Source organism: Calonectris borealis, chromosome 17, assembly GCF_964195595.1.
Source record: "Calonectris borealis chromosome 17, bCalBor7.hap1.2, whole genome shotgun sequence".
NCBI classification, from domain to species: domain Eukaryota; kingdom Metazoa; phylum Chordata; class Aves; order Procellariiformes; family Procellariidae; genus Calonectris; species Calonectris borealis.
The window spans coordinates 685,635-700,759 of record NC_134328.1 but is presented as its reverse complement, the minus strand read 5'-3'; the positions used below and the strand labels follow the sequence as shown (position 1 = coordinate 700,759).

General features: G+C 44.4%; 1 protein-coding gene across 4 annotated transcripts in view; it reads left to right on the top strand.

Moving 5' to 3' along the window:
- The window catches only part of NDRG3 (NDRG family member 3), a 64,318-nt gene that overhangs the window by 33,354 nt on the left and 15,839 nt on the right, over positions 1-15,125 (top strand). For 3 of the 4 annotated variants that reach the window (XM_075166186.1, XM_075166184.1, XM_075166187.1), the window contains exon 3: positions 763-798. The exons of the other annotated variant lie outside the window; for it this stretch is intronic. In XM_075166186.1, coding sequence (XP_075022287.1) covers positions 763-798 — 36 coding nt within the window. The remainder of the gene's footprint in view (positions 1-762; positions 799-15,125) is intronic. 4 annotated transcript variants of the gene reach the window in all.

Below are 15,125 nucleotides of genomic sequence, written 5' to 3'. Positions count from 1 at the left end.
GCCTAAAACAAGTAGAATGCTGTCTCAAATTATTTGCTCAGCCTTTTGCAGCATTTGACAGCACTCAGTAGCATAACCTACTCTGTGGTCAGAGCCAGAGTATTACGAAGCATGCAGGCATACGGACAAGTTACTGCAGACTTTCAAGCTTGCAGTACGCCATATGTGTGCTGTACTTACTGTGCTCGCCTGTATGTGTGGTGTCACGCTGTGGGAAAAGTCAGTTGTGAATTGCTAAGCCCAGTTCCCATGCGCTCTGGTTTCAGTAGCTTACAGGTCACTGATTGCTGTGGAATGATACCATGCACACTGCTGTTACTACAGAGTACCTGACTGCATAGCTCATTCAGTGAGATCCTAGTGGTAGTCCTTTCAAGAGTTTTGCATTCAAATTGATAATGGGCACCAGAACCAGACAAAACCCAGCCTCATAACCAGCCCAGCTTTGGTGAGGGTCCTTCCTATGTGCATCTGTCCCTGCTGGAATGCTCTCAACTCTTAGCTGTGTCCACAGGTACTATCCTTAGTTGACAGCCCCCAGCAAACTTGCTGTATAGTAATGGGCAGAACTTGCATGAAGTTTTATTTTACGGGTCTCACATTTCGCTGCTGTCCTGACTGCAGTCAGGCTAGACTGTGCTGAAGCAGAGGTCTCTGAGGGGAACTTTTCGTGATGTTGTTGGGGGTGTTCTGGGGTACTGTGCTGAACTCTTTTTTTTTTTTTTCTTTTTTTTTTTTTCCCCCTCTGGTTTTTGTTAACAGAATGCGGCTCGCAACTTCCAGGACTTCGACTGTCAGGTAAGACGTGCAGGAGACAGGGATCTGTGGGCAGACTCCCCATGGCCCGTCAGTAATGCTGAGAGAGAGTATCTTAATTTTAACTCCTGTTAAGGTTTAATAAATAAGAACTTGAATATGTCCAGTTGGCAGAAGCTGCCCTTCACCCTTTCCTGCAGAGCACATTGTTCTGACCTCTGAGGTGCAGACCTGGACTGCTCTGCTGAGGCTCCACAACATCTTGCAGGATGACTGCTCTCCTGAAAAACATTTTCTTTGAGACATGCAATATGCTGAAGAGCTGCAGCTCTGTCACATCCCATCTGGTTCACTGGCTAGGAAAGGAGGAGCTCGGTCTATTTGTGTTGAGAGGAGATGGAAGTCACCAGGCTGCCCCAGATACAGCGCTCCTGCTTTGCTGGGCCTGGGTCATGACAAAACCATGGTCATTTTCTGGTAGGTTATTCTCCTGGCAGAGCAGTGCGGAGATGAGCCTGATCGCTCTGGTTGCTATAGGGATAATCCTTTCAGAGGAGCAGTTGCACCGCAAGCATCCAAGACAGAGGACACATTCTTTGTTAGGCGGAGCACAGCACTGAAGTTACGTGGTGTGTTTTGTAGAGCACAAGCTCATTCCGAATTACCTTGCTGACTTCCCACTCAGCATGCTGATATGCAGCCAGCGGCTTTTGTTTCTCTTCAGCTGCAGGAGGCTGCAGTGTCTGTAGTGTTCTGCTTAGCACAGGACAGGCTCTCGTGGCTGTATTACACCCGTGGTGCGGCCAGGGGATAAGCTGTCAACATCACATGATAGCTTTTAATAAAAGTCTGTTGATATAGATGATTCCAGAAAACCTTCTGCAAGCCTGTGCAGAACAGGAACATAATAAATACAGTCCTAAGGTAGTTTGTATTTTTTCCATCTCTTGATAACAGACGCTGAAAGTACACCCCATCTCGGCAGGCACATGTCACTGTACTGCTTTAGCTTGATGCATTGTGAGTTTTAGTGTTATCTTAAAGCCTGTAAGTATAAAAATTACTTATCTTAGTACATTGTAACTTTAGTGTCTAGTCTTAGAAGCGGCAACAGTGTTAGGCAATGGTTTTTCTGTTTTAATAAAGGTGGGTAATGTGTTTAAAACATTTCCCTGTACCGTCTTGTCTCCGTCTGTCTTTCTGCATATTCTCCATCTCCGCCAGAGGTCCAGTGTGCTCCCACATTGGATGGGGAATGAGTAAAAATAGGTGCAATGCTTTTGAGTAAGAGCGTTAGGGAGTACAGGCACTGCCTATTGGGGCCTGTCTGCCATGATGGGAAAGAATATAAATACAGTGCCTGAGCATCTGCGTGCATTAGCCTTCACTGAAATTCTCTGATCACCCAACAAAGCTCTGCATTTGCCCGTGCCCTGCCTGTCTGTGAGCAGGTATGGTCTTCGGAGCCAGAAGGGAGTGGGAAGGTAGGAAAGAGTCCCTGTAACAGAGCTGTGCGTCGCTGCTGCCTTTTCGCTCTACTCTTTCCCTCTACAAGCAAAGCCTCTTTGTGCCCTCCTTTAAAGAACACCTTAAATCTGAAGCTGTGCGAGCCCCAGAGAAACACGGTGCTGCAACCAGCGACTCAGGTGCGCTTGGCACGTCCCGGTGCCGTTGTTGTCTCGGCTCCCTGGCCGCCCCGGGGCTGAGCTGCGGGAAGAGCTGCCCCGCAGCCAGGGAGAGGGGCTCTCGGGAGTGCTGGGCTGGGAGAGGACGTGCTTGTTGCTTCTCTGTGCTTTGATTTAGATCAGCAGTGAGCTGGTGGCCATGGCAACAGTTGAGCAGGAGACAAGATGTTCCTTCCAGGAGCCCTCTTGGTAATTCATTTAGAATTTTTTTTTTTTTTAGCAAGAAGTTAACAGTCTCTTGTGACTGTAAATGTTGTCCCAGCCTCACCTTCCTCCAGCATCTCTCCCTACAAGGTGTGGCCCCCAAGTGCCCCCAAGGGCTCAAGTCTCTCTGCTTGAGATCTGTGAGAGGATAGATGGTGAGTTGGGTCCTTGGATTTTTTGTCTCAGTTGCTAATACCAGGAACAGTATTTAAACTTGGAGGTTGAGCTCTTCTGTTGTCCTGTGAAAAATTACTGCTGCTTTTTAATCTGGCGAAGCACTTCCGGGTGCCACATTCAGGCCTCTGAAATTGGTGTGTCTTTTCTTACCAGTGTTTGAGAAAGGGGAACTCAGAGTGAACAAGTTTGCTGGGGCTTTCAGAGGAAGGGAGATCCTATTGTGTAAAGAGAGACTGAAAAGCACTTAGGCTGAGGCGGGGGTTTAATTTGTCCAGAATTTCACAGGGAGGAATAGCCTTGGGGAGGATCTCAATTTTACAAGAACAGGCACAAACTGGCCACAAATTCATGAAGGCTGATAACTGGAAGATGGTTTCCAGTTACAGTGCAGTGAAGTTCTCGATCAGCTTCCGATAGCAGTAACATCTGCAAGGGACCTGGAGGGTTTTAAGACAAAATTTAGAGGGGTTGTGGGACGGATTATGTTATCTTATACAGTGTAGTGTTTGCAGTATGAGAGCATGGCATCAGTGATGCAAGACCTGCATTTCAGACCTTTTTATTTTTCTAATAGTCCAAAAAAAGCTGTTTTAAATGGAGATAAAGCTGTGGCTTTGCCTGGGGCCGACCACATCCTGTTCAATGGAGATAAAAAGGAGAGCTAGCATGGTGGCTTAGGGGTCTTTATCAATATGAATCTAGGTTATTCTCAGAAATAAAATGTATTAACCTAAATCTGAGACCTACATTTTACTTGGAAGCTATATGAACCCTAATGAAATCAAGGCTTGGCTTCTTCTAATGTTCACAGGCAGATGGTGGATTACATGGTCTGCGTTGCTGATGGACAGATGGTGTGGTGACCTACACAATTAATAGAGCTGTGCTTGTGCTTGTATTATTATTATTATCTGCAGACCCTCTTCAGGTGCTTTGAGAAGTAGGTGTTCTGTGTTAGCCTAAATCTCTCTCCTTTTTCCAGGTTATTTGCTTTAAATACCAAATATGCTGCTACATTTGTAAAACTATCCAAACAAATCTGCATTATGTTTCAGTCTGACATAAGCTAGCATTTGATCTGATCTGTAGCTCATACTTCCCCTCTGCTGCCTCCCAGCCACATGAAGGGAGGGAAGTGTTTTGCTCTCCAGCACACACCATGCAGAAGAGGACCTGGGGTGTGGAGATCAGTCTGGGATTTGGCAGAGTATTTGCAGAAAGCTCACAAGGTATGGGAGAGGTGGGAGTAAGTCAGTCCGGACATGCAGAGTTCAGCTGAAACGGGAAAGACAGGACATGCGTAAACCCATGGAGGAAAGAAATTAAAGTTTCCCTGTACAACAACTTGCTATGCATTGCTGGAATTAATTGAAAATGTAGAGTTATTCGGTGTTTCCTGTGCCCAGAGTAAAACACAGCAAAATATTTGAGGAGTTAACAACAGACCTCAATGAGGAATTTTTTGCCACTTTTTTCTACTGAAAGTACAACTTTTCAATAAGCCCGTGTTTTTACTGATTCAATTTTGGAGAAGTTCTTCCACAAGTACATTTGTTTGAAGCTTTTAAATCTGCGTTTGTAGAAGTTTGCTTATCCTTGCCCAAACTCTTCAGTTTATTTTTGCTTGCTGTGCAGTAGGAGATGGTATTCTGCTATTGAAAGGTTATTGAAATATCCCATCATGTGCATTTGCTGATGTCATAGACATTGAATCAAAACTGTGTTCATTTTTTCATGAAATCATTAAAGCCAGCTTGTGATTGCTACACAGTGATGTTGAATACAAGATGTTTTAAAGCATCTCTGTTTATTGTAATGAAATAACATGAAATGTTAGCACTTTGAGGAAGGGTTTGCTTTCTCTCTATGAATTACAGGGGAGCTGTTCTCACCAGCATTGAAATGTTTTGTCTAGCATATTGAGGACCATTGTTCGTCTGATTTGTACAATGAGTTCTTTTGTTCTCTTGTTCAAAGGGCTAGATGAAATTAATTACAACACAGAAGATGTTTTGATCTAAAAGCAAGTTTTTTTAATGCCTACTAAATCAGGAATCTTATTAAAACTAGTGTCACCACTGAAGTACTGGTTCTGACTTCTGCTGACATCACAGCAACAAGTACTGTAAAGCTAAAAATGATTAAAATGGAATTTTATTTTGGAACTTTTTTTTCATTAGTCTTATTTCTTGCGAAGCTCTTCCTCTGATTCCTCCCATCACTGGCTTTCCATCTAAAAACTCTGTTTTCTGTAAAACTGCGGTGTTGGGTTCTGAAAAGCTTTTGCTAGCTGGACTTGGACTGAAACATGATTTTTATTTTTAAATGTACAAGCACAATCCTTCCACGGGGTTTACTTAAACGTTACTTTTGCTTTCTGTATGCTTGTGACAACAGTGTGCTAAAGAGGCTGATTATGCAGATTTGGTATTTGAAGTTCCTGTGCTTTTTTTGTTCTTGTCAGTGAGTTCTTACAGCAAAGCAAATGTATGCACTTTAGGTTGAGAAAGGGATTTGCCTCCTTCCTGCCTTCAGAAAAAAGAATGGTGCCTTTCCACTAACAGGTTTGGAGATACAGAACATGGCCCTGCTTTCTCTTCTTCAGGAGATTTTAAGATGTTCGTGGTCTTCAGCAAGATACCGAAATGTAGTTCGGCACATCGTGTCAGCAGGTGGATTGTCCGTGGCTGGAATCACGGCCCCTGGCCTATCTTCCAGGTTGCCTTTAGGGGTTAAGATGGTCTGGGGTCTAGCAGTCACACAAAATATTTTTAGACTTGCCTGCGTATTAGCGCATTCAGATCTTCCTTGTGTAGGATTCAGGTTTACAAAAGCTGTGTGTCGGCAGGTTGCGGCACCTTGAGCCCACTGTCCAGGGGATGGAAGAGCACTAGAGGCGTCAACCTGTTCTGTTTGCAGCCACCAGCGAAGGCTGCAACCTGATACTCTACTGACTCAAAACAGTAGTGCAGACTGCTGGAAAAAACAACTCGCTGCCAGACTTGTGCAGATAAGAGCTGATCCGCAAGTGGTTTAATTCACTCTGAACTATTATAGATCTAGGCAGATCCAATTTCCTGCATTAGCTGAGGAAGAGGGGATTTACTTTCAGAGCAGGAGTAAGAAGCACCATGTATTTCTAAGTCTGTGCTGGGTGCCTTGCTCATGAGATTGGATACTTAACTTAGCAAGAAAGTTGTGGCTTTAACTGCTTCTTGTAACACATGGGCAGGGCAGGAGATGGAGAAGTACATCTTGCTCCATCTCGACATGTAGGTGTTGTCATTAATTGCTTACCGGTCTCAATATTGGGTGGTTGTAGGAGTTTGTGATCTCTGGTTTGGGAGCGCAAACCCAACCTGTCAGCTGTACTCCTGTTGTAGGTCACTTGCCTTCGTTTGGCTGCAGAGCCAGTATCTTGTTCTCTAGCAGAGGCTGTGTTTTGGACGTGACTTGCCATTTCTCTGTGGCTGACAGAGAGAAAGGGTTATAGATATGGACTAGATCTGTCCTTCAGCATCATGTGCCTTTGGAACAGGAACACACAAACCCTTGTTTGTATATACAGCAATAGGTTGGGGCTAGCCCAGCAGCACCTTTGTCTCCTGATGCTTTTGTGTTTCTGTAACCAGATTACACACCTCGTTCTTCTGCTGTTCTTGATTCTCACCCATTAGCATTTCTCTAATTTAAGACTTAATCCAATTACACAAAGTACTGGAAACCATTGCCTGCTTGCAAAGATCATATTGTGTTTTCTATTAATAAATTTCTGCTTTGTATGGAAATGAATAATTTAGTTCAAGATGTTGCTTTGAATTTGATTTAGGCTTCCTTCCCACGCAGCCGTCTCCTTCAGCTCTACTATTTCCAAAATAATTTTGCACAGAGAGGACGTGGTAAGCACTTAACCTACCAACTGCATTAAGGTCTGTGGTACTGTAATGGTAAGAGTTACCAGATGGTAATGTTTTACAGTCTTACAATGTTTTTTTCTTAGCTTATAGGCATAGTGGTGTTGTTTTAGTAATGTGTAGAAATCTGAGGACAGCTGTTGCAAAGAGCAAAGACAATGGAGTCTCTACTTTAATTTCTCCGTGGTTAATAGCTGTGATAGGTTGCCCGAGGAGCATGCTGCAATTGTTTTCCACCTTTGCCAAGACTGGCAAAGATGACATAAAGTAAATAACAGCTGTCGCTACAGTATCACTGGAAAAGGGGAAAACCTGACCTGAGTAATCTGCATCTCCTCCAGCTCACAGCAAAGTGGCAGTGGCAGTTTTCTTTGCCTTAAGTGAACCAGGACCTGAGTGTCCTTAAACTGAATGTTTTTTTAGGATGTTTCTAGCCCTCTAGACAAGCTTGAGCAGAATGTGAGCACCAGGCACTTGCTGCTCTATGTTCTGCCAGATTTGAGTTTAAAAAAAAATAAATTGAAGGGATTTCACAGATGTGTTCTTTATTGTCGGTCTCCAAATTAAATCAATTCTTAGTTTTTCCAGGGAATTAATTTTGAACTTTGAGCAGCTTCACGTTGGGAGTAAAATTCATCTGGTAATGCCAAAAAAGAAGCTTAATAAATTAGTTGTGAAAAGCACTGGTAATATGAATTCTCATCATTAATCATTCCCACTGTGAAACAAATGGTTTACTTCAGACTTTAATAACTTTTAAAACTTAATCTCTGGATCACATTCTGACCTGGAGCTGAGGGAGCGTGGCTGGAATTTGGACTGCTGCAGTCTGGCACTCAGGTACCTCTGTTTGCTGCATGGGAGTTTCTGGAGTTCAAGGCATTAGCACCTCTGGAGCTGCTGTTGGATGTCAGAAATATTTTTTCTTAATCTGGGAAATATTCTGTGGCACTTGTTAATGGCACTGTCATTGCTTCCCTTTCTGGCCAAAGACACAGGGTGGCAGTCAGAGATGGTTCCCCCATTTGAACCTTTTGCCACGTGGGCATGCGCCCACTTCTTTCCATAATCAGGCTCACAGTAAATTTAGACTTTGGCAGTCATAGTTGGGTGTGTGTTTTCCTCCTCGGTTTAAGAATCATTCAAAGATGTTAAGGCCAAATAGGATAATGTCCCAGTTTAATCTGACCTTCTGCAAATCCCCAGCAAGGAATACCTCCCAGCAGTTCCTGCTGGTGTTTAATCTCAAATGTTTTAAGGCTGCTGTTGGGTAGTGTCTTATCACCTTGTGGTGTCTGAGCCTTTATGGTTCAGACACATCTCATTTTCTAAGTGTAGGGCTCTTTGACTAAAAGGAGTAATTCTCGGGAGCTGCTATAAGATATATAGCAAAAATCACGTGGCTTTCAGAGACGGTCAGTAGCATTGGTGGCGTTTCTCTGGCTGTTATCTGTTCTTCTGCCCAACCCCTACCTGAGAGTATATCTTAACAGTATAGCTAAGGCAAGCCAGTGCCTCTGCCGCCGTGCACTCACAGTGCTTATCTTCCATCCGAATGAAAGATCATATGGCTGCAGGGTCAGTTGGTTTGGTTTCCCGATGCAGTGGGACAGTGAACCCAGCCCTGCACTCCCACTTACAGGTTTCTATGAGACCATCAGCTCACTGGACATGGGGCAGGGCAGAGGGATGAGAGAAACACTCTTTTCGATAGCACTTCATCATCAAGTCAGCCAATCTGTAACAAGAAGTTGCACCCAAAATCTCAGTTTTGTTTTGTTTCTGCCAGTGGTTATTGTATTCTTGTCTGAGATCACAGAAGAGAGTTGACGTCCCTCTTGGTGGACACTGACAGTGGAACACTAATACCTGGATACAGTGTGCAGAAAGGAGATAGTAGATGCAGGTGGTGGTAGAAGATGCAGGGGCATGTTAAAGGAATCTTGTTGATCTGATTTGGCTGTAACTAATGTCAGTGAATAAGTTAGATTCCCCTTAGTCTGAAATCCCAGGCCTAAATAAGAAATTTGTGTTTTCTCTGTAATTGTGTGAGTGCCCAAGATGGTCATCAGAGAAGCTACAAGGCTAGTAGACAGGACAAGGGTAGGAGGCTTCAGCTGTCCTGTGTCAATTAGACAGATGTGGCTGTGGGACATGACACCAATACTCCATTTTAGTGCAAACTTCTATGGAGCAACAAGTTAGGGAGCCCCAGGGAGGAGAAGCCATCGTTGACGTGATTCTGAGAAGGGCAGAGGAATGTGTTGAAAACAGTGTCTTCAGAAAACTGCTCTGTGATGGGAACCATAACGTGCTCCAGGTCAACATCCTTGGGAAAAAAAGAAAAAAAAAAAAACAAACCATAGAAAACTTCACTGGTTTTGCACTCAAAGTTCAAAACAAGAACTGCACAGAAATGGAGAAGCTTATTGAAAATAAGCTAAGCAGAGAGCAAATGCTCACCATCTATCACAGCAGACATGAGAAATGGTGCAGGGAAGTCAGCATCACTAAACAGAAGGGCATGGAGGCTGTTGAAAACAAAAAAGCGTTTTTCAAAAAACTAGAGAAAATGGAAAAGGTTATAAACTCTAGCAGTTTAAAGATATGAACAGAACAAAGCAGGCAAAAGGGGATTTTGAGAGATGACTTGCAAAGGGGGAAAAAAATAATAGTCCTGTTTCAAACCTGTCAGGAATGGAACCACATGAGAGAGTTTGGAGAGTGCTAAGGCTGCTCAGGCTCTGAAAGGAGGACTCAGGGAAGATCTAGCCATAGCAGAAAAACTAAATTTAATTTTTTCTGCACGCAAGCTTGCCACGGAGCAGATCACAGAGGTTACTGTGGTGGAATGCTTTTAGTGGGGAGTCTTCAGACACCCTGCCTTAAACCACAGTGCCTATTGCAGAGGCTGTAAAAAAGCTAAACTATATGCTTTTATAGCAAGTTGCCAGGACTGGATGTATCAACCCAGGAATTTTAAATGAGTTTAAGGTTGAAGTAGTTGAATTGTTAAGTGAGAGGTTATGCTCCTTTGTTGAAGCTGCCATGGTACCCAAGGACTGCAGTGCTTCACCTGTAACACGATTTTTAAAACAGATCCCAGAGGAGTTCTGACCTGTTGTACGAGACAGACTGATAAAACTAGCCAGGAGTATAGTGGATGAATTATACGGATAAATATTGGGAAAGGGTCAATGTGGTTTTTGTAAAGGGAAGAAGTCCTGCTCTGCAGAGTTGTTGGAATTCTTTGAAGGAGTCAGTAACCATATAAATAAAGCCAATTCAGTTGATGCAGCCTACTTGGATTTCTAAAAGACGAGACCCCTTACCAAAAGGGGTCCTAAGACATATGTCTTAAGGGACTTAGGTGGCCATGTGGTCAGAGGAGAGGTCCTTTCATGGATGAAATATTGATTAAAAAAGAAAAAAACCCCAGCAATTATTTTCACAGTTGTTTGAGATCACTAGAGGAGCACCTTAGAGATCTGTATTGGGACCTGTGCTGCTTAAATCTACTCTTAAATGATCTGGAAAAAGTGATGGAAGGTGCAATGGCAAACTTCATCTGCCTTTGGGTAAACATAAAGTGTGATGCACATTGAGTAAAACCATCGTACAGTGGAATATAAAAGGGTGGGCTCAGAGCTGATAATAACCCAAAGGCCTAAGACCTTAACATTGCAAGAGATGAGTGAAAATGTCAGCTCAGGGCTCATGGCTTTCAACAAAGCAAATCAATTCTGGTTTATCAGGAACAGAGAACAAAGCAACCTCATTGTGCTACCATGTAAATCCACAGCACGCCCATTTTGACATACTGCCAGCCCCCGTGTCTCAGAAGGGACAGAGCACGATGGAGCAGTTTTGGAGAACAGCAGTACAGTCAGAAAAAAGCTGCTGTACCAGGGTTGCCAGATAGTCCAGAGCACAGCAGCCCAGAAAGGGGCACATGAAGGGGAATCGCAACAAGCTGTTAGTTCATCACTGCTGTGGGTTATGGAAATGGGATCAGTTGTTCTCCGTCTTCCAAACCAAGGACTGGTGGGTCTCATCCAAAACCAGCAGATACAAGGTGGGGAACGAAGTGGTTCTTTACCCCACACATTGTTAAGCTTTGGCTGTTTTGGTCACAGGGTGAGGCAGGTGCCAAAGGCATGGGTACCAGGAGGTGACTGCCCAGTTTTGAGAAGAGAAAGCCAAAGTGAAGACCACACCTCCAGTTCAGGAAGTCTCTTTTGACCTACAGGTTGTTGGAGGCTGGGAGAATTAAGGAAAACTGCTACAAGATGCAAGTGTTTCAGAAGTATCACTACGTGCTTGCTCTATTTTATTTTTCCAGAAGCACACACTCTTAAAGTCGGACTAGGAGGCTGGCTGGACCAGCTACAGCTGGTCTCCATGCCTCCTGATCCTCCTCAATCGTTGCTCTTCTCATCCATGCCCCGAGGGAACTGCTGTTTTTGGAAGCAGTGTTTCCCAGCTGATTTGAGTTGATCAATAGTAGCTGCCTGCACAGGACTCGTGTCTCTGCTCTGTCTCCCCGCAGCGTGCTGCTGTTCGGCATGTGTGCGTCACCAGCTTTGCGCCTGCGGCCAGCGAGAGCAGGCTGCCGAGAGCGAGGCTGCCTCTGCTCTTGACTTCCCATTTACAGCGGGTTGTCTGCAGCTGCTCTTGATTTTTTACCTACTGTACGAATAAAGGCAGAAGATAAAATCTCTTCAGAGAAACCTCTGATAAAGTTTCCAGTCCCTAAGTGAAAATTAAATTTTATCAAGTTGTGTTTTTTCAGAACACAACTGCAGATCATCATCTTCTCTCGCATTCATCTCCGTTATTTTGCAGACTGCACATTTGTTAAAAACTGGCTGTCTTCTGGCCACATCTTTTCCACCTGCCTTCTCCTATCACTGCTTCCCTGTGCTATGGACCAGATCTAGCTGGAGTTAGACAGCTGCAAGGTGACATTCCTTGAATCTCCGTACAAGCTAGATTGCTGCAATGTGTCAAAGCTGGCCTGAAACGAAGCATGCCAGTGTCTGAGAAGTAAAGATGACAAGTGTCTGATACTTTCCAACACTACATTTCTACGTGGCAATGGGCAAATATCAGGAGAGAATATGCAGAATTGCAGGTGGGCAGGAGTTATGGAGGCAGTGTGACACAGGCAGGACATCTCGCTGGGTGGCTGGCAGGGAAGGCATGTCTACAAGAAGGATGTGAAGAACGCATGTTTGGCAAGGGCAGAGAGTGCAGCCTGTGAAGCTGCTGTTCTCTCACCAAGTACTCTAGTACCCATTGTAACTGGATTATTCTGCTCCATGTTTGGAAGAGGAATAAACCAGTAATGATGTAATGAAATAATAACCTTTTTTTGGCCAATTCAAGGTAGCAGTTTTATGTTACAAGTGTATAGACTGCCATTGCCATCTTAAGCTCTGTATTAAGCATCTGCCTCATGCTGTCCTTTGGCTTTGATATGTGGGAGAGCTGTTTGGAGAAAAGCAGGTGAGAGGGAAGTCATGTGTGGTGTAATCGTGTGAGGTCTGAAAATGTTTTTGTCCTTTGCAGTCATAGGTCAAGATACAGGGCAAAGTTTCAGAGAAAATAAAATTCACTGGAAAAATGGACATAGAAGTAACTGCAGGGAAGCCAGGGGTAAAACTCAGTCTTATCTCTCCAGGTAATCTTGAAAAAGAGGTCAGCACGATGTTGTAATGTGTAGCTAAAAAAGTGAATTAGAAACCCTTATTTTGAATGTAGTGTCTGTTACTTGCTTTGTAGAGCTTGGAAAAAGCCTTAAAAAAGTAAAAGGCTTTAACCAGAGGAAGCATAGGAGGGAAGCTGCTTCCCAGGAGGAGGATTTCCACCTTGCCTGGGAACTAGCAAGAGAAGAAAGAAGCACTCCCAGTCTGAGGCTTTGTCACCGTACAGAGCAGATAAGAAGTTGCAGATTTATCGTCTTAAATTTTTTAAAGTGCTGCTTGCTGAGGTTTGTTGAAGATGGGATTTCTCAAGTTGTTTCCATCTTCAGTAGACGTTCTCTGTATTTGAATCACTAATGTGATTGAAGGAGTAGCAAAGTGAGTACCCTTCAGATTGGGCTGGTGCCTGGTGGTGACATGAAAAACCTCCTCTCGACAAACTATCTCATTTCCCCAAATCGCAGTTTACACGATCTGCAAAGTCAAAGTGAGTGGGAGAGCAAGGATTGGTTTTTAGCTCAAGGAAACTCTTTTCCTTCCCTACGAGAGACCTAAGACCCAAGCTCAACTTCAGAAGACAAAAATGCAGAGTGTTGCAATATGAAGCACATTGAGGTGCTTGAACAAAAGCTCTGAAGAGAGGTGGGTGTTTCTGTTTCCAGTACCTTGTCCAGTATTCTACCTAGTGGAAGCATGTGTGACCTTAGCAGTAAGTTTGAATGTAATTCCAGAAAAGACGCTGTATTGCTGACTTCTTTTAAGATCATCAGCTCTTTTGTTGATTTCTGTACTTTTCTCACTGTTGGCTCAGTTTGGGTTTTGTTTGATAGTCAACCTTTTGCTGCTGCTTATAAAACCCTTCCTAGTCTTCTGGAGGTGCAGTTTCATGAGGTATGAGTCAGTTTAACTGGCGTCGTGCTCAGGGCAGGGTTATTTCTTCTACACCCCATGCACTCCAGTTGAGCTCTGAGCCAGAACCAGCATTTGCCAGACCTCTCTGTGAGCTTCTTAACTCCTTGACCTGGCAGAAATCTAACAAAGTAAGACTAAAAAAAAATAAAAGGCAGCTGGATAGTTTCCTGCAAGGTCAGTGAGTTAAAGCTGCTTATGGAAGAGGCCAACAACTGCCAGAGCTGGCAGAGAGACCTGCTTTTAATGGCTGTCAGCCACGTGGTTAGCTCAGATGCATAGGGAAGTGCAGCTGAGGGTTGCAGCTCCGGCTGCTTTGGCACTTGCTGGACTCTTCTGTGAGTTTGCTGTGCTTCGCCATTTCAGCTGCGTGCACTGCCAGTCACCACCCTTGGCCTCGTCCAAAAGTTGCCAGTTTTGTTAAAGGGCTTGTTAACACCTGCGAACTTGGAGAACACTAAAATGAGGGCCACTGCTATGGCTGCACATATGCCGCTGGAGTACAAAACAGGACTTTGCGCAGCTTAGCAGAGCAGCCCAGAGAGCCCAGAAGACTGGCAAGGAGCAGAGCCTGGCGGTTTCCCAGAGACACAGGAGACACAGGCTGCGCCCTGGGCTTCCTTGTGCACCCGTGCTGCAAGGGCAGGAGTCCTGCTGCATGGACCCAGACTCGCTTTGCACACACGGACTAGTCATTTCCTACCTGCGCAGGATGCCTTGGCACATACATCGCTCCCTCCTAAAGAAAAGGCAGCCAGGTGAGCATCAGGCTGGATAACCTCGCCTGCTTTATTCTCTTGCCTGCATCTAGTGCAGGCCAGTCACTGCTGCTTTGTAGGTACTCCAGCTTCTCCACGTGCACAATGCAACAGCTGCGTGCAAATAAAACACAACCCCTTTCTGAGGACGAGGGCAGTCAGAGGAGTCTTTTTATCCTTCAAAGCTGGAGAAGGCTTCAGGCTACCTTGGGTGATTTGGCTGTGGCAGCTTGCTCCTGTTGCCATGCTTCTGGGAGAAAGGGAGAGGCTTTGGGGCCCCCCAAAACAAGTACAGCTCGGGGGAGGAGGATCTTTCACTGCAAGAACTAAATCAGTCTGGCCCACAGCCAGCCCTTGGGAGTGCCCAGAAAGGAAGGGTGAGATGAATTTCTGATGTGCTGCAAGCCAGGTACTCTCACCTGTCCTGTATTTGGTCTAATGACTTTCAGGTTATTAGAAATTACTGTTTAAAAAAAAATTTCACATACTTCGTGTAAACTAGTAAAAAATATTTTTGAGGTTGTAATGTCTTGTCTTCAGGCTGAACCATGAGGCTATTCCCTAAGCAGATCTTTTTTTAATATCAAGAAAATAATTGGTGCTTTTTACAGTGTCTGTAAGTCAGAGCATGTCTCTCCTTTGATTTCTGTAGATGAGAGAAAGGACTTACAGATGACGTTGTGTACCCAGCCATACTGCCATCTCCGCAGCTTTTCCAAAGTCCGTAGTTATCCCAGATCAGTGTTTGTCTAAATGCATTTGCAGCTATTTCAGTTAAACTCAGGCAACTTTGTGCGCACTTCTGTGTTTGTCATCGTGAGGTTGTGGCTTCTGTTTCTGCACTGGACAAGTATCGGAGAGGTACCCAAAGGCCTTATGGTCCTCTTGCTCTTTTATGCAAGGCACAGTGCAAAAAAGCCCTCAATATTTTCCTTGGGAAAAGGCACATAGTTTTGCTGGCAAATAATCATGAAACAGGTCATGAAACTGCTCCACTGATACCCAGCTGGAAACGAG